The 21,887-nt window shown below is 42.6% G+C and overlaps 1 protein-coding gene across 5 annotated transcripts in view; it reads right to left on the minus strand.

The window, feature by feature from the left end:
- CHD2 (chromodomain helicase DNA binding protein 2) overlaps nucleotides 1-19,609 on the minus strand; it is a 66,883-nt gene extending 47,274 nt beyond the window's left edge. Inside the window, exons 1-5 of one of the 5 annotated variants that reach the window (XM_083411780.1) lie at nucleotides 18,817-19,566; nucleotides 18,331-18,469; nucleotides 1,989-2,208; nucleotides 753-839; nucleotides 26-91 (exon numbers count right to left, since the gene is read on the minus strand). In XM_083411780.1, the coding sequence (XP_083267906.1) occupies nucleotides 26-91; nucleotides 753-839; nucleotides 1,989-2,208; nucleotides 18,331-18,392 (435 nt within the window). In that variant the 5' untranslated portion in view covers nucleotides 18,393-18,469; nucleotides 18,817-19,566. Of the gene's footprint in view, nucleotides 1-25; nucleotides 92-752; nucleotides 840-1,988; nucleotides 2,209-18,330; nucleotides 18,470-18,816 lie in introns of all 5 variants that reach the window. The other 4 variants (XM_083411784.1, XM_083411781.1, XM_083411783.1 and 1 more) reach the window with 4 other exon arrangements.
- Nucleotides 19,610-21,887: the final 2,278 nt, after the last annotated feature.

The raw sequence follows: 21,887 nt of genomic DNA on the forward strand, positions 1-21,887 counted from the left end.
CTTGAATATAAATTTAGGTGCCTACCTTTGGATTTCCAACTTGGATATTTTCAGTGTGACTCTGAACTTTCCTGAGCCTCATTTTCTCCATCTGTAAAAAACAGAAGGCGAAACCACTGCTTACCCTCCTTACAAATTGGTAGGCTGTGGGGGAATATTGAAGGGAGGGGAGGAGGAAAAAGCAACTCACAAAATGGGACAGCAAATAAAAGGTCGCAAGTTCCAGAACCACATTGTTCTTAGCAGAATTTGATGGAAGGCAGGGAAGGAGAGAAATGTCTCAGCCAACAGATGATTAAAACCCCAAACTGAGTTCATTTCATGCACTGAATTCAAGAGATGACTAATTATCTACAGGTGCGAAAGGGAGGGAAATGGTTTAGTGACGTGAAACATCATGCAAACACACACTGCTACATACACACAAAATGAATTCATCTCAATGGTGCCCCTCTGAGGTTCCAAGCACAGCCGTTCCTGCAATCATTTTCCCAGTATTTGCATCACAACCACATCAGACTTCCAATTCTGATTGTGCAAACTGGAACTTTTTAACCATAACATTGAAAGTTCAGGGGCATTCCACGGGCGCTGCTTGCTCAGGTCAGACTGCAGGAATGGCGCATGGCACGACCAATGGGAAAATGCAGCTGCCATGGCGCCACCTCTGTTTCAAAGGCAACACTGAACAGAATGGCGTGGCCATTCCCAATAATGTCTTTCACCCTCCTCTTTATCCTCCCTCCCCTTACCTCTTCATTTATATTAAAGCGCGAGGGCTCCTGCCTGCTTCGGTTCGACCTCCTCACCCCATAAACATCTGGATATTCTTCCCACATCTGCAAAATAAATCATAATCACATTTGTACTGCATCCTTCATCCATGGATTCAGGGCAGTCGACAGATGTTCCCTCTTTCTTATGCTCCCAAGAACTCTGCAAGGCTAGAAGCGAGAATGGCGAGACACCAATGGCTTCCTCTTGTCACTTACAACCAGGGATCAGTACTCAAAAGAACTTTATTATTATTATTATTAATTGAATTTATATACCGGCCTCTACCCACAGGTCTCAGGGCGGCTCACAGGATAAAAACAGAATATAAAATCGCAAAAGTACATAATCAAAATAAAAACAACAACATGGAGGTTCAACTCCACCATCACGGCCAGTAACAGCTAACATACCAAGGCTTTGTGATTTTGCCCAATCTGCTTTTAAAGCCATGTTGTTGTCACCTGCCATCACTCATATGCTAAATAAATAATGAGTAAACAAAATTATCTTGTGGCAATGAGTTCCACAGACTGATTACAAGCTCCTTGCCTCTGCCCCTATATTGGTACCATCTGATGCAATGCCGGCACTCAAGGATGGCTTGTGGCTTCCAATAGTGGCAAATGCTTGGCTGCTGTCAGAAGAGGATGCTGGATTAGATAGGCCTTTAGCCTGATCCAGCAGAGAAACCCTTAACTTCTTATCTAACAAAAGTAGGAATAGCATGGAGTGTGTGGATTTTGCAAGATAGAATTTCCTACAAATTATTTCAAATTCTGCAGACCTTTAATACATTCCTCATTCTATGTCTTTTCCCTACCACTTTTTTATTTTATTTTAATGCATCGTGACTAGCTCTTTGCAAACCTTCCAATCAAACTGTCCCTTCTTTTCAGAATTTCCTTCAGCGGTTCAAAGTACCGAAGAGGCAACTCAGCCAAATTCCAACGACACACAAAAGAATCCAGAAGGGTACACAATTCAGGCTTTGCCAAGTCATTGCCCTCCAGACCTTTTGGACTACAACTCCCATCAGCCACAGCCAGCAGGTTGGCAAAGGCAGATGAATATCAGGATATCAAACCAAAACCTGAAACCCCAGAAACAGAAGACCTTGTAGTAGATGGCAGGAGACCAGGCTGTGCTTTGCCACCTCCACCAAAGGCCACTCAGCTGAGTTAGGCATACCCACCAGCAAGGCAACAACGTACTTTTTTGACATCGGCTAGCCTTTCTTTCTTGGATGTTGGTTTCTCCTTGGCTTCCAGAGGCGTCTGCTGAGATTTTGAGCCCGTCGAGCCGCTTTCGGATTCAGACTGGCTTTCGGAACTCTCCGAGCTGCTGTTGGATTCGCTCCCATGGTCGCTTCCTTGCTCGCTGTCAGATTGGCTGGCCGAGTCAGATCCCGAGGCCTCTTCTGATGCTGAGTGACTTGTGGAGAAAGAAGAGAGGGTTCCATCATTGTCAACCATCTTGCAAGTTCACACACTTATGATCTGTTAAAGCTGCCCAGAGTGGTCATATGGGCAGGGTACAAATAATAAAGTTATTGTTGTTACAGTGGTACCTCGGGCTACATATGCTTCAGGTTACAGACTCCTCTAACCCAGAAATAGTACCTCAGGTTAAGAACTTTGCTTCAGGATGAGAACAGAAATCGTGCTCTGGTGGCGCGGCGGCAGCAGGAGGCTCCATTAGCTAAAGTGGTGCTTCAGGTTAAGAACAGTTTCAGGTTAAGAACGGACCTCCGGAACGAATTAAATACTTAACCCGAGGTACCACTATATTATTCTGAGTCACCTAGTGCGCTTCAGATGCTGTTGGACTACCATAAAATATCAATGCCTTCCCTTCTTCTCTTTCCATGGTTCATTTTGCGTAACATAAATCCCTGCATATTTTATATAAACTAAACCATTCAGTATTCCATTACTACATCCATCAAAACTTATTTACACTGTTGAATTTATCTTAATGTTGCCAACATTTTCCAATGTACACAATTTCCCCCCATATATTCAATAAACATTTCCCAATCTTCTTTAAACATAGTTTCTTCTTGTTCTCTTATTCTATGAGTTAGGTCCGCAAGCTGCGCATATTGCATCAGTTTAAGTTGCCATTCTTCTTTGGTTGGGACCTCGCTCGTTTTCCATGGGAAAGGCGGTTTTAGATTGTAAGCCTGAACTGCTCTAGGTGGCCTTGTTTTGTTTTTGTTTTGCTAAAGTGGGTACATGATAGTATAGCATCAAAATATAGTTTTTATTTGCAGAATACAGATAGATATCTTTTCAAAACCCAACACTGCTATGAGTTATTTCTTTCCAATGTATTTCTCATCAATAAAAATTTGTTGTGGTGCAAGCAATTTTTTTCTCCTGAAAGTGTGGCCCAAAGAGAAAGTAAGTTCAAGAACCACTGCCAACTGCATTTGTGTTTTTTTTTTTAAGAAAGGGGGAGGGGGAGGTTATAAACTAAGAAATACTTCAAATCCAAAGATTTGAGGCAAAAAATACGAAATGGCTTTAAACTGATATCTGGCACAGAGGTTGGAATGTTATTCCAGCAAGGTTTAATACAATATTTAAAAAATAAAAGTTGAATTCTTTTAATATGAGAGGGAAAAGGTCAAAAACACAAAATGCATTTCTTTGGGAAGCTGGCAGAGGGCAATATAGAGGTACTCAGGCAGAGAGGTGGCGGGGAGAACAGAAACAAACAGCTCCAGAGGCAGAGAGCCAGAAGCCATTTTAAAATATTCTCTGCTCCTCTCTCCACCATCTTATAGATCTCCCTGCGTTGTTTTCTTCACTGATAACCCAAAGGGAAGAAGCGTGTTGTGAAAAGCACAATTAAACAGAAGGGCCTTTGAAAAACACTTGAGAGGACAGAAGGCAAATTTAAGAAGAGGGTAGTCTCCAGAAAAATGTGCAGAGGATTCGGACAACTGCCTGCATCACACTGGTTGCTGAACTAGACAGCAGCTACGTATTCACTGCCTGTTTCAGAGCATGGAACAAGGAAGCTGCCTCATACTTTGTCCATCTAGCTCAGGGTTGTCTACACTGACCAACAGAGGCTCTTCAGGGTGCCAGGAGTCCTGTCTCCAGCTGTTTAAACAGAGAGGGTGGGTGGGTGGGAGTTTTTCCTAGTCTACCTGGAGATGCTAGAATTGGACCTGCAACTTTCTGCACTCAGAGCAGATGCCCCACCAGTGAACTGCAGCCCTTTCCTAGACAGAGAAAGCTGCCTTATACCAAGTCAGATCATTGGCCCATCAATATTGCCCACACAGACTGGCAGCAGCTCTCTAGGGTTTCAGGCAAGAGGGTGTTCCAGGCACTGAGCATGGGCTTCGGCACGCAGAGCAGCTGCTCTATCAGTGAAGTATGTCCCTTCTCTCTGTTACCTCTTTGGGGGAACTAGAGAAGGGGGTATTCAAACTGCAACAAATATATGTTCCTAAGCCCTCCTGTTAGAATATTCCATTCCACCTTAAGTACAAGCATGATTGTTGTGTGTCACATGCCTGTTTACACTCCAGCAGAGCTTGGTGGGAACTTCTGCTTATGCTGCTTGCTTTGGACATGAAGGGGAGAAGACATGTTTTTCCTTTCGTCCTGATGTATGCTGAATAAACTGCGTGTAAATACGCTGAACACAGCCTCTCCCTGCCACTTCTGTTGCGCAGCGTTATTTACTCTGCTGAGTGTGCGTGCCCAGCTTCTGAAGGCTTCTGAAGCTAGTAGTTTCATGCTGATCCAAGGACTGGAGATCGCCCAGCACACCGGCCAGTGGGCTGGGGCCTGCTGGGGGCCTGCCAATTGCCCTTGATTCCTTTATTGTGATCATCAAGTGTTCTGAACTAACCAGGGGAGTCGCCCCCATGTTTAGTTGCTTAATCCTCAGCGTTTTGACTGATTCAGTTGAGACACAGAATCATAGAATTGTAGTTGGAAGGGACCACAGGGGTCATCTAGTCCAACCCTCTGTAACGCAGGAATCTTTTTGCCCAAGGTGGGGCTTGCACCCAAGACTCTGAGATTAAAAGTCCCGTGCTCTTTCCAATGAGCTACCCCAGGTCCCCCAAGCTCTCCATATGTAAGGCTGCTGAGTTTGACATGAAGTCTTGGGGTCTTCGGAGGGAAAGAGTAAAAGAAGCATTGTGGTTGAGCAGTTGAGTCTTGGAACAAGGAGCAAAGCGAGCCGTGTTCAAACTCTCCATAAAGATCCCTGGGTAACACATACATCTAACCTATTTCACAGGGTTGCTGTGAGGATGAAACAGGAGCGGGAGTCATGGACGCAGGCAGCAAGGCTAAAGGATGTTACATATCAAAACTGGCAGTAAATAAAACTAGGTCAGGGGCAGCTCATGCAGTGAGCTCCAGAATGTTAGCACTTAAATAGAGAAGAAAACCTGATAACTGAGGAAAACGAACAAAACAGTACAATCCGAGGAGAAAGGAATAAGAGGTTTTCTTTCTTAGTTCAGGTATTTTACATAGAAGGAAAGTACTCAACCAAATGTACAGAGGTAAAACTCCCTTCAGAACTATCCAACCAATCAGGGCACAGTGAAGATCATGCAACTCTACCTGGTTGCTAAGCAACACCTCTGCTGCCACCCCTTGGCTAGTTGACAAATTAACAGAAGTAACCCTTTAAGGTGCACACTGAATGATCCCGGCCTGCTATTGGACTTCCTTGTCCAGCTACTATAGGACTCCATCTTCCACCAACCCTGGGCAGCATGGCCCGTTGCCAGGGATGATGGACACTCAAGTCCTGCAGCATCTGAAGGTCACCACATTAGCTATGCCACACCTTAAAAGCCCATCAAAACACAACTTCCGTTTCACAAGGGCGTTTTTCACCCAGTCGTTGTTTGTTTACCTACAACAGGAGTGGGACAACTGTTTTCAGCCCGAGGGCCATATTACCTTTTGGGCAACCTTTCAGGGGCCACATGCCAGTGGTGGGTTGGGCAGAGGCTGGTTTCTACACAAAGACATCCCTCTTTGTCTTCAATCCAGACAAGCAAGAGGCATTATCAGAGGTCAAACACATTTTCCAACCACAGAAGCAGTCACCAAGAGTGTGAAAAAAACAGGCCGGTGCTGGGTGCCGCCTGGTGAAAGTTCTGAGGGTCACATAGAGCACCCTGGAGCTTGAATTTCATCCTCAGGCCTTTCTTCTTAATCCTAGCTGCAATGCAGGAAGCTGTGGTTGCTGAAGTGCGAGGGAAATGCACTCTGCATGTGCCTAGAGGCACTTTTCTGGCGATTATTTTTCTTCAGTACATTTGTGACGTTCCAAATTGGGACAGGGGAGGGCGCACCAGAATCCCAGTGCCTGAACCACATTCCGCACCAGCGCCCTGTATTGCTTTTTCAAGCAGCGTGGAGCCTGCAGGAAGGCAGTGGGCAGACGTAAGCCCCACGCCACCCGAGCCACCACATCAATCCCAGGAAAAATGTGCGGCTCAGGTGTGCTGCAGGTCCAGCAGTAAATGTCACCCTCCGCGGTGTGGCACCCAGTGCCCCCTGCCTCCCCTAGCTATGCCTCTGCTGAAGAGGGTCTGGGAATGCTAGCTCAGAGATCAGTTGATGCTGCCAAGCCAAAAGTAGAGTAACCAAAGTTTCAGCTGGCACTCTCCTAGCTGTGAACTGATCTGTAAGAATTACCAGGAGTTTTGCAGGCACAGAGATTAATATCCCCATTTCCCAATTTCTAGAAATCAATCTGATACTAAAGGCATAAGAGCAGACCAGAGTGTGTCCTTCTGGGTCGGTGGCAACCCGTGTTAGGGAGAAGTGGGGTAAACGTAATTAGAATATACATGGACTATTTTGTGGTAGATCAGTATCTCAATGGGCTACCTAAAATAAATAATCTAGGGTTGGATAGGGCTGGATTTTCCCGCACATTACTAGGACTTCAAAGGTGGAATTGACGTCCGGGGGAATTTCCGAAAGGTGGTGCTACAAAATTTTGGGGGGTTTCCAAATTTTGGGGGGTTTTCAACAACTTTCAGGATGCCCTGGTTTTTACTTTTTGAAATAGGGCAACCCTAAATAAGCAGTGGAAGACAGGAGTGCCTGGAGTGCTCTGGTCCATGGAGTCACGAAGAGTCGGACACGACTGAACGACTAAACAACAACAACAAAATAAGCCAAAATAGTTATTAGGGCAATACCTTTATTAGATCAACCAAAAATGTCACAAAAATAGTCTGCAAATATTTTGAGTATTTTGTGATCATTTGGTTGATCTAATAAAGATATTGCACTAATAAATGTTTTAGAATTTTTCTTAAGGACCAACACGGTTTTTAAAGTAAATACAGGAAAATAGACAGCATTTGAAAAGGCTCAGCCTCTGCCAAACACAAGAGCCACAGGCAAGATTTAAATGGGACAATGAAGCTACTTTTCCTCCCCAGAGAAATCTAAAGGGTTTTCAGCTTCCTAACACAAACCACATACCGAGCAGTCAAAGGACCTGCAAAATTAGCCACACACCCAGTTCTGTGATGCATCTTTTGGTAGAAAAGGGGTTTTCCCCTTGAACTGCAGGAAGCTGCTATTAACAAACTTAAAAGCGGTGGGGCGCATGCCTGATCTTTGAGTGCGTTTCATAAACACGTCTCTCGAGCAATTTCATCCACAATAAAGTTGCTCTGTTTATGTATACTCATCTGAAAATGCACTACAGTACTAAACTCAAACTTTGGTTGGTAGGGTAGCCAAAGTGGTGCCCTCCAGATTTTGTTTGACTCCAACACTCATTGGCCTCAGCCAGCTTGAATGATGAGGATTATGATTATGATTATTATCATCATCATCATCATTATTATTAAGGAGCCCAGGGCTGCAGATCCATAACTGACGAAACAAAAACATAAAACGTACTAATGACAATTCCAAAGCTGATATAGATTGGGATAAACATCTCCACTTAAAACAGGGGTAGGCATCCTAAGGCCCGTGGGCCGGATGCGGCCCAATCGCCTTCTCAATCCGGCCCACGGACGGTCTGGGAATCAGCATGTTTTTACATGAGTAGAATGTGCGCATTTATTTAAAATGCATCTCTGGGTTATTTGTGGGGCCTTCCTGGTGTTTTTACATAAGTAGAATGTGTGCTTTTATTTAAAATGCATCTCTGGGGTATTTGTGGGGCCTGCCTGGTGTTTTTACATGAGTAGAATGTGTGCTTTTATTTAAAATGCATCTCTGGGTTATTTGTGGGGCATAGGAATTTATTCATATTTTTTTCCAAAATATAGTCCAGCCCACCACATGGTTTGAGGGGACGGTGGACGGGCCCACAGCTGAAAAAGGTTGCTGACCCCTGACTTAAAAGGTTTGCCTTCAGAAGGTGCAGAAAAGGTAACAGATACAGCTTCTGTCTGATAATGAACCTGAGGGGATTTCCAAAGGTCAGGTGCCACAAAGCTCAAGGCCTGGTTCCTGTATTGTGTGAATCGACCTCCTCCTAAGCTGATATCTGCAGAGGACAGTGATAATGGCCCTTCTCTCCTCCGAGGACACCTGAAGGCTCTCTCAAAATGGCCATCTTATTCCTTATCCCTTCCAGTGAGATGTGCTTCCAAAGAGTTGAAACCTGGCTTCTTCAAAAGACCCTTCCTTTGCCATATTGCCCCCATCTAGTCCAGTCCTATCAGCAGAGCAAGGGCACATTCACTCCATACGTTTAAAGCACCATGACGCGACTTTAAACAGCCATGGGTTCCCCCAAGGAATTCTGGAAATTGTGTATCATGAAGGGTGTAAATCAGAGAGCTGTGATTCCCAGAGTACCCCGGGAAAAGCTGCTCAAAGCAGTATCACAGTGCTTTAAATGTATGAATGTGGCCTTAGCGTCATGCAGCAAAAACAAGAGATTCTTGCGGAACCCTGAAGACTAAAAAACTTACTATGGCATAACCTTTCAGGAAGTTCCTTTTCTTCCCCATGCGACACACTGTCACAGCACTCTTTTTCTCATGGTTTGCATTGCTTTTAGGAAACTTTCTCATAACTGTTTTCCTCTTTGTGCCCGCCCACCCCAAAAAACCCTCTAGGATCCTCATATTCACCCTCTTTTTCAGTTTCCTAATACATCACACAGGCCCGTTCCCAGACAGCCACTGAATGCAAACTGGAGGGGCCTGACTCCCGAGCATACGCCCCCATAGGCTGCTTTTGCTGCAAGGCCACAAGATTTCCGTTGTTCTGTGACATCTGGAGTTTCAACATCCAGAGGGGGAGTTGCTTGGATTTAACCCTGTGAATGTGGCCTCCGTCAGGGAATAATAGGTTGCCAGGGATACGGATGTTTTACTGAGTGAACAAAAAGTGCAGCAAAGAAAGAGATCAAGCATAATGGCCCATCACCACCACCCATGATTAAAGAGCATCTCTGACAAGTTCTATAGGAAGCCTCTTCCCAGTTCACACTCACGAAAGAGAGAGGAAAAACCAAAGGCTACTTTAGACTCAAAAGATGAAGTAATTGTCCCAGCAATGTGATGGGGGGTGGGGAGCACCCCAACAGATGAGAGCTTACTTTCAAGTTACACAATACTTTTTTCAGGCATAAGCATGGGGAGGGGGAGATACAGGGTTGCATCCAATTGAAATTAACGGACATTATTAACTTAGGCCCATTAATTTCAGTGGGCCTATTTTTGAGTATAACGTAACTGAATGAAACTGATTTCTGGGTGTGACATAAATTGGGTACACACGACATTTTAAAAACACACTCTTTTCCTCAAATAATTCTGGGTACCGTGGTTTGTTTAAGGGCTGCTAGGAATCGTAACTCTGTGAGGGGTGAACTACATTGCCCAGAATTCTTTGAGGGTGAAAATTTGCTTTGAACGCACGTTGAAGGTGGATAAAACCCAGGCTCAAAGTTACACACACACAAATTCATGGAAAATGTTAACTTGGTAGAACTTTGTGTTCTTCGAACCCAAACCAAGGAAATTCAGCTAAATAAATAAATAAATAAATATCATCATCATCTTGCTTTCAATGACTGCAGAAACTCACGGCCAGAATCTTGAGCAACTATAATTCTAATTAAAGAAGTTGTATCACTTCTTCAGGTTTTTGGTCTGTGGCATCACTGGCTCTGTTAAGACTCTGACCTACCCGCAAACCACAACTCCTCACAAGAATCTTGCAAACTCTTGTCTTCTTGAACAGGAAGGGAAACCAAATTGAGTAGGGTTAAGCATAATTTCTGAAATTGTGAGCCATCTCTACACACACACACACACACACACACACACACACCTCACACCACCTTTAGGAAGCAACACTGGTGTGGGTCACAGCCCACAATCAAGCACTTCTACTGGAAGCAGGGTCAGATAGTATGGAATACGTGGGGGGGGGATCATTTCACAAGTTAATTAGTGACAAAAAAGGCAAATCAATCTCAAAGAAGCTGAAGAGTAACACTTTTTATGAATGTCCGCTAATAAAAAGCATTGCTATTCTGCATCCTTGAGACAGATCTGCCTTTTTTGCCATTTTCATTGGTTGCTTCCTGTTTTCATGCATGTGGTGCAAGTATTTTTCTAGCAACAATAAATGCACAGTGATTGCAAATACAACATTAAACAAACTTGAAAGTTTTGCCAAACACAAATAAACCTGCTACATTGGATCACTTTCTGAAGAATCAAAAATGTTTCCAATATAAGCTGGAAAATTCCCGACGCAACGTAGCCTAATCAAATTAGACTAATCTGCATAGGGCAATTTTCCAATTCATAATTTTCCATTAAACCCACATCACTAGGTTCGCTGTAGAATTAAGCCTAACCCTAAACCATTGCCCATAAACCTGGGAAAGGGTTGTAGCTCAGCGGTAGAACACCTGCTCTGAATGCAGAAGGTCCCAGATTCAATTCCCAGCATCGCCAGATAGGGCTGGGAGAGACCGCAACCTGGAATGCCAGATAGCTGCTACCAATCATTCTATGCCCTATGATCAGAGTGAACAATACTAAACTAGAGGAACCAAAGTCAGCATAGAGCAGCTCCCTATGTTCCCAGGCTGCCCGCTTTGCAGATGCCACAAGGGTCTCCCTGAAGTGAAAACAAGCTAGCTTGGTACCCATACCCAATGTATTGCTGCATGCCACCCCAATCTCTGAGTAGTGGGTGATTTCAGGTGCCTACCCAGGGTTCAGGGACGCGGGTGGCGCTGTGGGTAAAAGCTCAGCACCTAGGACTTGCCGATCACATGGTCGGAGGTTCGAATCCCCGCGGCGGGGTGCGCTCCCGTCATTCGGTCCCAGCGCCTGCCAACCTAGCAGTTCGAAAGCACCTCCGGGTGCAAGTAGATAAATAGGGACCGCTTACCAGCGGGAAGGTAAACGGCGTTCCGTGTGCTGCACTGGCTCGCCAGATGCAGCTTGTCACGCTGGCCACGTGATCCGGAAGTGTCTGTGGACAGCGCTGGCTCCCGGCCTATAGAGGGAGATGAGCGCACAACCCTAGAGTCTGGCAAGACTGGCCCGTACGGGCAGGGGTACCTTTACCTTGGGTTCAGTTTCCTCAGAATGAGGAACAGAGGAGACTGTGGTTTATATAGGACAGACATAGGCAAACTCGGCCCTCCAGATGTTTTGAGACTACAATTTCCATCATCCCTGACCACTGGTCATTAGCTAGGGATGATGGGAGTTAATAGTCCCAAAACATCTGGTGAGCCGAGTTTACCTATGCCTGATTTAAGATATATGGTTTATTTACACACATATACAACCTAAGCCTATGCTAGAGGTGCTGAAAGCATTAACACCCCAAAGTGGTCTTGCTTCTCCCATAGCCAGAGAGTTGGATTCAAGCAGAAATCAAGCATGTCTCTCAGACTTCAGCCTGCCTCCTCCTTCTAGCTTCTACTCTGGACTTTGTATTTCTAACTACCAGCCAGTTGAGGGGAGGCACCTATTTTGCCTCTGGCACAGAGCCACTTCCTTTGTTACCTTAATGACCCATACTTAGGGAGCCATTACAAAGAAGCTGGCCTGGCTATTCCAACATATTAATCCTTGCTTAAATTTTAACCCTTGCTGGATCCAGGGATTAGAAGGGACTCGGGCATACAGCCTATCTTCCCTCCAAATTGACAATATCTTACCTGCATTCAGACTGAACTCTTCTGTGCTCCCCTGGAGTTCAGCAATACCAGCACTGGAATTGAGAGTTTGGCTAGCTAGTCTTTTTGTTTTTGCTGCTGTTTTTGATCTTGCATTTGCACTTCATTAAAACCTTAAAAGTGGCATCTTAAAGGCTTAACATATTTATTGTGGCACAAGCTTTCATGGACTAGAGTCACGATGCAAATCCCCTTTGAAATTTGCTTTTTCTCTCTAGTCACTGTAGTATTTTTGACTCTGTCCTATTTGAAGCTGTCAGCATGCCTGGTGATTAATTGTTGATTCTTAAAAAAATATTTATTGTGAGCCACTGTGGGCATGGTCTGCTAAAGATAATTAAACATCAAAAAGATGGAAACTACCCAGGTGCCTAGGCAAATGTGCCTGGAAAGCAATGAATCATTTGTAGACGAGCAGCCTACCAGATTTAAGGTTCACATGTACCAATAGATCAAAATAGTCCTGAGAGTAGACAAACCTACTGAATATCACCCACTGGCTTTTACCATTTCATGTGTGAAGTGCCCACAAGACGGATGAAAATTCACAGAGCAATTAAAAACTCGGATCCATATTCTGCCATTTTGGGGTGGGAACAGTTTTGATGACCGAACAATTACAAATTGAGGCAGGGTTACAGGGCACACAAGTTGAAAATCTGCCAGCCTGCAATCAGGTTATTTGTGTACACAGAGCAAGGGCTTTTTTGTTTTCCTGTACTTGTGTTCATTGGCATAAGAGACAATGGCACTTTAAAGTTATGCAGAATGAGGCCATTCCTCTTCTCTTCATTAAACCAGATCCAGTTACTTGGGCTGCTTCTACATTAATTAGCAGCAATTGCTAGCTTGCAAACAGCAAGAATGAGGCCATCTGTGACTCACATCTCAAACAATGGGTAAGTCAGAGGAAGGCGGAAGACACACAACACTAGTATTGTGACATTCCAGATCTCTTACATCTTTAACTGCATTAAATATGTTCTTTACAGGCACTCTTCACAAGGTAAACCTCTGGTGTAGAGATCAGGGTGAGTTTTGCAATGATTCAGAAAGTTCAATGGAGCACCAGACAGGATCCAAAACAAAAGAGTTTGGGATTAAGTAGCAAGAGTTCACAGTACAGGAAACACAAACTTTTCAGTTCAAAGGTTGCCAAAGCACTACCAGCTGGCTTGAATTGTTAAGGGAACATCACCTATTTTGAGGAAATATGTGTAAAATGTATAGAGTACATTTCCCTAAACACCTGAGGGAACAACATCTCCAAAACTATGAGCTTTCCAGGATAGGTGACGTGGCTTTTCAGCAGCTGTGAATGCAGACACCTATGTCATTATTAAATCTCAATCTGAAACATTTCAGAAAATGTTTGTAAAAGTGCTTCACCTGAATTATTCCACACCTGGCCAGGTGCCGGGGATTATAGGGTATTAACATAACCTTCCTGTTGTGAAATCCCTGTTTAAATTTGATCTAATGCGTGAGGCTGCCCCAAAAAGCAGTCTTCTTCCAGTATAAAGGACTGTGTTCTCCTTTGTTAAACTGCAGCCAGATCAGACATAGTTAAACATACACACGTTCTGTACCCATTAAAGCAAAACAGCTTAGGGAGAAATTGTTGGGTTCTCCCCAATATCTGACGAGACTGCCGACGAAGTGTGCTCTAGCCTGAAAAAAAGCTCGTTCCTCAAAAAAAATGTTGCCTGAAAAGCCGTTCTCTTGCTATTCTTCCAAAAATGGTTTGAGCATAAGGGGAAGTAGATTACTCAAGGGAAAACCCAGTGTTTTTTAGCAGAATATTCTGGTTTATTGGTCATGTTGCCACTGGCTATGAAGACACACATCCTTTTTTTATTTTGCCATCACAAAGTTTTTGTTTCGTTTTTTAAAAAAGCTTCATGCTTTTTAAGCGCTGCATTGCTCTCAGCCTCTTGCTTTCCAGCACCACGGAAGAAGTGAGCACGCTGCATGCAAAAGACTTCTTTCTAATCCGCCCTGGTTGGCTGGAGCAGGCAGAAAGCTGTCTGTCTGTGAGAAATGAGAGTACTGTGATGTCACCAGGAAGGCAGGGCTCTGGCTGACACAGAGCTCTGCCGTTGTTGACCCTCCTGTTTCCAAGTGAGCCGGCAGCCAACCAGAGCTCTCGTCCAGCCCAAGATGGCCTTTGAACTATCCACCAGCAACTTCCTGCTGTGCTAAAAAAAAAAAAAAAAGAGTACACAGTGCAATGCAGTATGTCTGTCAGCTATGCGGCACAAAGGAACAGCCATTTTGTGACAGAGCAGACCTGCAGTAAAATGCTTAGTGTTTTCTTATTTTGCTACGACCCACCTAGCCCATTTATTCTCCCCCAAAATAAATGCTTCGTGCCTCACACAAGAAATATTAAGGCCTCCCCTCCCCCGCCAGTAATTCTCTCCCTCTCCCCCCTCCCCCCTCATTGCTCATTGTCCCCAGCTAAAAATCCTCATTTTAAATACGAGTGGTGTTTCATAAAATGGCCGCCACTAGCTGAATGTGCTTGTTAACAGAAATCTGCATGATGCAGCTTACAGTTACTGCTTACAGCTTTAATGAGAAATTGTTCTGGAAATAAAGCCCCCAGCTTGCAGGGAGAGCATTAGCGGGAGCAACAAAAATGCTATATTAACTCTGTGTAGTCTTAACTAGTTTATAGATTGTGGTGCATGGAGGCAAATATAAATGTCATACTGAAGGATTTGCGATGTGAGCATGCATTTCGAACAGCACAAAAGACAAGTCTCAAATCAGTTATTTGTAAGAAATCGTAACGTTATGCAGACTTCTCTCATGTGTTATTGAATACCCCAATCCTGTGTACTGTTTACCAGGACTCCATTGGGTACAGCGGAGCTTACTTCCAAGTAACAGCCCAATCCCAACTATGTTTACTTGGAAGCAAGTCTTGTTGAACTTGTGCTTAGGGTCAGGTTGTGCAGCCTCATGGAACTTCTTATGTATAGGGGGTTCCCAAATATATGTAGGATTTGCTGCAGGTGGTCCCATCTTAAATATGGTGTAGCTAAGGATCTTACAGGAGGTGCAACTAACCTGTGACCATCCAGAAACTGTTGGGACTCCCAACTCACAGCAGCCCGGTAGCATGACCAAGGATCAAAGATGATGGAAAGTACAGAACAGCAACAGCTGGAGAGGCACTGGTGGCCCATCCCAATCAACAGCCTACTTGGGGGTGGCACCCCAGTTAGCAAATTCCCTTGCCAGGAAGATTAACCTGGTATCTTCCTTCCCTAGCTTTCAGGCAGCAACAGGAAACATTGTCATCGCTGAAAAGTGTTTTTCATTAACACAAGACGCCCAACTGTGTTCAACAGGACTTAGTTCCGCATAACATGCATCGGACTGTGACTTAAGCCAGGTTTTAAGAGGGAGTGTGTTTCTCTATTCTTTTTAAAATATTGCATTGTGTTTTGATTTTCTGTTTTTATTGTAAGCATTGCAGAACATTTTGACATGCAGTGGTATGGGAATTTAAAATTAATTGGTTCATGAGCATATTGGGAATAATATGGTTCCATGACAAACCTTGTGTGAAGTTCTTAATAGCTTGGGCTTTGAACGAAATCTTTTTTCCAAACGACTGGAAGTGTTCCAAGCTATTTATAACCTAAACCAAAGGTGGGCAACCTGTGGTCCTCCAGACGTTGGACTAAAAAATCCCTTTGGCCCGGTCAGTGTGGCCCATTGTCAGGGATGATGGCAATTGTAGGTCAACAACATGTGGAAAGCCACAGGTTCTCCACCCAACTTAAACCATAACAGGTTTTGTTGCAGAATATGCCACCACAGCTTTTTCATTCAACATACTTGCCCATAACCACATGAGAATATTCACTGTTCACTCACAGCATCCACTTGTTAGGCTAAGAAGCGTGTAACATTATAATTATGAATAGGATTAAAGGTTATAAAACCAGAGAAACTATAGTAGGCAACCATTGTGCAATGACAAGCTGCATCAGAACATGGACTTGAGTTGTATATTATTTGGGATTTTTATCCCATCCAATAGCATATTGAAGAAGAAGAGAACAACAAGTGACCCTAAAGATCATGAGCCACATAGAATCCCTATTCCAAAACTGTGGAGCAAGTATTAAAAAGCAAAACTTCCTGCAAGAACAAAATGTGTTCTCAAAATATTTCCCAGTAGGAATTGTGTTCTCTGCACAATGTATTCTTGTGGACCAAAGCATAGGAAACACTTAGGGAAAAGAAATCTTGAGCCAATTTTTGCATGGTGGGGGAAGCAAAGGAAGGTAAGTCACTTCTTTCTCCTAAAAACAATATAAGGAGCATGGGACTAGTCCCATCTCTCTGTCTCATATACACATTTACCCACCCTTCAACCAGCACCCCAATCTTATCACTTAACTCCCAATCAAGAGAGGCCTTGATGTAAACCATCTATGACACGTTTCTCCACCCCAATCAGATACAGAAAGGAAGTTGCAAGTAGGATGTGTGTGTACAATTTTGAGGTGGCCTTCCTAAAAGTACTTTCCCCACAGATACACCTTCTGCAACATTGAGACAACCAACAGCTCAGAAAATGAACTCCAAGGAGGAATTGTTTACAGTAAATATTGTTTTTTCCATTGGTCCCCGTGAGAAAGTATTGCTAGTAGTAAATATCTTCCTTTGAAGAACTGCAAGGGGAGGGGGGAGAATAGGGATCTTTATTTCAATACAAAAGGTGTTAACATAATGCTTACCAGGAAAGCAAAAGTTCATGTGTGGAGGTTATGCAAATAATATACCCATGGGGAAGAAAAAGGGGGGGGGAATGTCAAAGGGGTGGTTAATCTAATTTTCTAATTCAATTCGCATTTCACAGCTTTTTAAAGGTTTAGTTTGCTGCCCCTCACAATACTAAACCCCTTTGTTCAGTTTATCACATTTATTTATTACTAAAATGCAGTGGGTTTCTATCAACGTGGATTAACCGATTAACCAGCTAATTTCAAAAACAATGTTGTTACCAAGTCAGCAATTTGACTTTCACAACTGCATGTCTGAATTGTGAGTTTCATAGAGTTGAAAATTATGGATTCCTAAAAAGAGATCCATGCTTTCTTGTACCTAGGTGTGGGAATCAAATGGCTTTTTCACCCCCATCAAAAATTGCAGCTGCCTTCAGTTTGAATCATCAATTAAATATAACCACATCCACTGTAATATTTTACATTGCTTAAACTTTGAATCTCTTAGTGCATAACATACTGTAGGAAAACACCCACAACCCCTAGGGTTTTTCTACCACATGGTATTAATTCAAATTCTAATAATCTATTGAATTAAAATCTAAACATCACAATATAGCATTCATACACTTACAACAAGGAACAGGTTGGTACACAAATTATTTTCAGGATTATAAACACAAAAAAGCTGAAAATGGGATTTTAAGTAACAAAACAAGTTAGGGTCAGTAAATATGTTGCAGAAAATTATTATCAGAATTATCAGGGACACACAGCTAGAATTCCCTTGCTACAGGGTTAAGCAAAAAAGTGACAGATCCAAATTAAAAATATTTTTATTAGACTTGCCATCCCAACACCTGCAAAAAAAAATACACAAAAAATCCCAAACATTAAAATTTACTCCAAGTTAAAAAGAAAATAGACAAGATTCCAAGGTGTCCCACTTAGTTCATTTCTCTTTTAAATGGAAGAATCTACTATCAATGGGGAAATCTGGTTAAAGTGTATCAAAATATATTAAAATACCTAAAACAGTATCAAAGTTCTGTAAAGCCAAATTGAATATGAAGCAAAGGGTGTCAACCACACACACGCATTCTGGTTTTTATTATAAAATGAATTTTTTTTCATTCATAAAACTTTGTGTAGTTTCTTATTTACAATACTATCAGGCTTCTGTCTGGCCTTCAACTAAAGTTTAGACTTCACAAATTCTTCAAAGGAAAAAAAATCCCTTATATGTAAAATGGTGCAATGCAGCAGTGGCTATATAGGCAAGGTCGTTTTTCACAGCACAAAACCCCTCAAAAACACAAAATTCAGAAGCTAAAACTTGCATAATATACAGGAAAAGGTTCCATCTGTAGAAAGGTGCTTTACCTTTTAACTATGGCATGGGGCCTTTCAATCACACCACAACTTCCAGAAATTGCAACCAAAAAAAAAAGAAAATCAGGGTGTGGCATATTAGCAAGCTCAAGGTCACTCCTTAGGAAAAAAAATCAAAAGCATTGAAATATATATTTTGTTTCTCTCCTGGTGGTAACCCAAGGGTGTCAAAAGGTAAACAATGAAATCAGGTTAATAAAAAAATAATAAAGTTGAGAGATCATACCTCGAAGCATTGCTGTGGACTGAACCCTCCTCTCCTTGGCTTTTATCCGTATCTCTCATCATCTTTTTATTCTTAAATATTTAAGGGAAAGGTAGAGAGGTGGCTGTGTTTGCTTTGAAGTCCTGTGCCCAGGTATTTACTGTCAAAAGTTGAAAGAAAGGTAAGGTCCCAGTCTGTGCCTATGGCTTTCAATACCAAGAACAAAGTCCTGACGCTGCAATGGTATTTGTTACAATAATGCACAACGCTGATCAACACGGGGAAAACGGAGAATATTATACATTTTTTTAAAAAAAATACCACGAGGGTACACAGCCCTGGGGAGCATCCTACAAACTTTCCTAAAGTAACCCTGGAAGCAAGTATTCTCGGTATTTTATTGCGTCATTCCAGGGTCGTTCAAACCGGTCGAAGGGGGAAAAAAATCAAAAGTAATCAAAAAGGACAAAAAACCTTCAAAATGGTAATTAATAATCGCCCACCTACCTGATTCAGGCACCGGCGCCAGGTCCAACCCGATATTAGTTTCGGGTCGTGGGAAAACATTAGCTCCAATATATCTCAACGGCAACACGGAGAACGAAAGAAAAAAGCCGGATTTCTTTTGAAAAACAATAAAATAAGGCGTTTAATCCCAAACGATCTGCATTCGTTCAATTGCCAGAGGCGATAATTAGAGCCAAAAGATGGGGTAAAAAAGATCCGGAGAAAAAAGCTCATTAAGAGAGCGCACAAAAATGGAGGTACGCCATGGCTTCCAAGCTAGGAAAAACAACGACCTGGGCTGCCTCCACGGCTGCTTCTTTCCAACAAGGCGAAGGGAGAGCGCCCCAAAAAGCTGCTTTTCTGCCCGAAAAACGCTCGATGCCCCCTACGACAGTCCCCGCGAGAGGCTAGGGGCCGCAGGAGCCCCCTGAGGTAGCCAAAAAGTTGGGCAAAGTTGCGCAAAAGTGGCGGAGGAGGGGGAAAAAAGCAGGGAGGCTCAATGCGCTCTCCAAGGCACAGCCGCCATCTAGAGCTTTCTTCCCAGCTCTGAGCTCTGCCTTTGATTGACACTCTCTACATTTACCCCACAACTCAGGTGATGTACCATAGACCCACCCCTTCATTTCCACCCAAAAAGAGAGGGGGAGCCTCCACCTCAAGGGTGCATACCCCCCATCACTGGCATCTTCATACCCAACTCCAATCTGTGGAGGAGGCAACTTAACCCCATCTGGTTCAGACACCCTTTCCAAGCCAAAAGAGATATTATTGGTTGCTTTTGTTGGAGAGGATTGCCTTAGATCACTGTCCTTGGGCTAAAATTACTTCCTCTTTGGACAGGAAGTTGTGGTGCAGCAAGCCATTTTGAAGGAATGGAAGCAAGACTGGTATCCAGTGGGTTGGCACCAGTGGTTCACATGGGAAGGCTAATACCCCCAAAGGGTAATTTTTAAAGCAATTCTTCAAGTAGCTTATTTCTGATAGGCACTGAGACACAAATAGCCCAAAGCCATTAATTGTATAAAAGTAATTCCAATGGGCACAAAAAGAGTTATCTATTAGCCCTTTTGACTCAATAGCGCCACCCTAGTGGTTCTATTTGGAAAGGACAAAATTGTTGTGCTGGAATTCCAATTTGCTGGTTACCAAGAGGGTGTAAAATAATTCCAACATGGTCATAGTATTATGACCCATTTCCTGAGCTCTTCATTTCAGCCACACTCCAATGACAAAAGCTTACGTCTCAAACATCAACAATTAACAAAACTATTTGGAACTCCTATGGAAAAGGTGGCACAAGAGTTGCTTGTCCAGTGACCATTCCCTTCCTGGTTGGGATATTGGGTATTTCTCATAACCCCAAACATATGGAAAGCATGTTATACCATTGAAAAGTACCATGGATGGACAAATGTCTATCCTCCAGTGACAGAGCAGAAGGTCCAAGCAAATGACAAGTTCCATCACAAGAAACAATCTGTTGCCACTTCCCCACATTATTTCAGCCCAACAAAGCTAGTACACAATACATAATTTCAAGTGAGCAATTTGAAGAATTATTTAGTTGAGAATTCTCTACAATGGAAGAAGGCTAATCTTGAAGGTAGGTTCCAAGTCTTCAAATTGATGAACACCTTTGGGTCAAAGTTAGTGGCCACCTGAGATTCTGAGTAGTACCTCAAGCAGAATTAAATATCCAAGGAATCACACTAGTCAGAATCTCAGGTGTCTTGCCTAAACCCAAACCACCACTAGGCAAGCCATACAGAATACACATTAAGAATGGGTAATTGCGCAACTGCCATCTTTACAACATTAATATCAGAAACATGAACATCATACTCATCAATAAAAATCTTCAACAGCAATCTGGCAGTTTAGATCAAGTTTCCCCTTAATGATTATTCACAGCAGTATGTCAGAAAGAAAATGGACCTTCTAACCCCAAAATTATGTATCAAGTTACTAAGCTACCAGATCTGAGTTACTTGGTAGACATGAAGTGGCAATAGGTATTCAGTAATACAATAAAATGCATAAGGTTAACTTTAATGGTGTGCATAGGTAATTATTCAACCTAACTTCTTTATCTAGCTAGGGTTGATTAACCAACATGGTAGAATCAAAACATTACAGATTTGTACAAACAGCAATTCATTTAAAACACTGTTAAGTATGATCAAGAAAATCAGACCCACATACCACACCATAAGGAAATACAACTATAATTAAATGTTTAGAAAAAGAGTCAGTTTTTCAATATGTGTATATTATCCAACGCTAGAGCTGTCATAGGAGACTCTAGGTCATAGTGTGATGGTGAGATGACTCCACATATTTGTACCATTCTAAGATAGTGGCATTGTTCTGAAAATGTCTTGCTGACATCTACCACCATTTATCCTAGATTAGGCAGACATGAAACCCTTAGGAGGATACAACCTTTTGCACCTAGCCAGAAAACACAGAATATAAAGCCCCAACCAATAATAAGATCCTACTAAAAACAGACAGCAATCTGAAAAGTTAGCAAATATTTGAAATATCATTTCACAAAATATTAAATTCTTTCGGTAATCAAACAGTTCTTGTCAACACAACCAGTGACAGGAAAGATCAATATATTAAGAACCTTTAAGCCTGAAAGACGACAAACAAGATAAAAATGTAAAAAAAACCACTTTTATTTAAGCCATTTAAAGTAGCACAGCACTTCTGCCAACAGGGGAGAAAAGTATGCATACATTCCTGGTTTGAAAATTCAGTCAGCCCATTCCATCCCCAATATCAAATAAGCTATATTGGAAGGGTCAGAAATCATTTGATTTTTTAAAAAATCCATTTATCAGATGACCATTAGCCAAAATCTTCTCTGGTTTAGATTACACTGAAGTTCATCCTAAAGTGCCCCTCTTGGTTGGACATAATCAGCAATCATGCAATAGTTCATTCCTCAACCTCTCAATCTGTGGAACTGCCATCTTGATTTGGAACTCGTTGTCTCCCTTTGAGATTCTTCCTTTGTCTGGACTCTTTATAAAAAAAATTAAAAGAAAAATTCTGTTGGAATA

The sequence above is a fragment of the Podarcis tiliguerta genome (assembly GCF_965153285.1).
Source record: "Podarcis tiliguerta genome assembly, chromosome: 14".
NCBI classification, from domain to species: domain Eukaryota; kingdom Metazoa; phylum Chordata; class Lepidosauria; order Squamata; family Lacertidae; genus Podarcis; species Podarcis tiliguerta.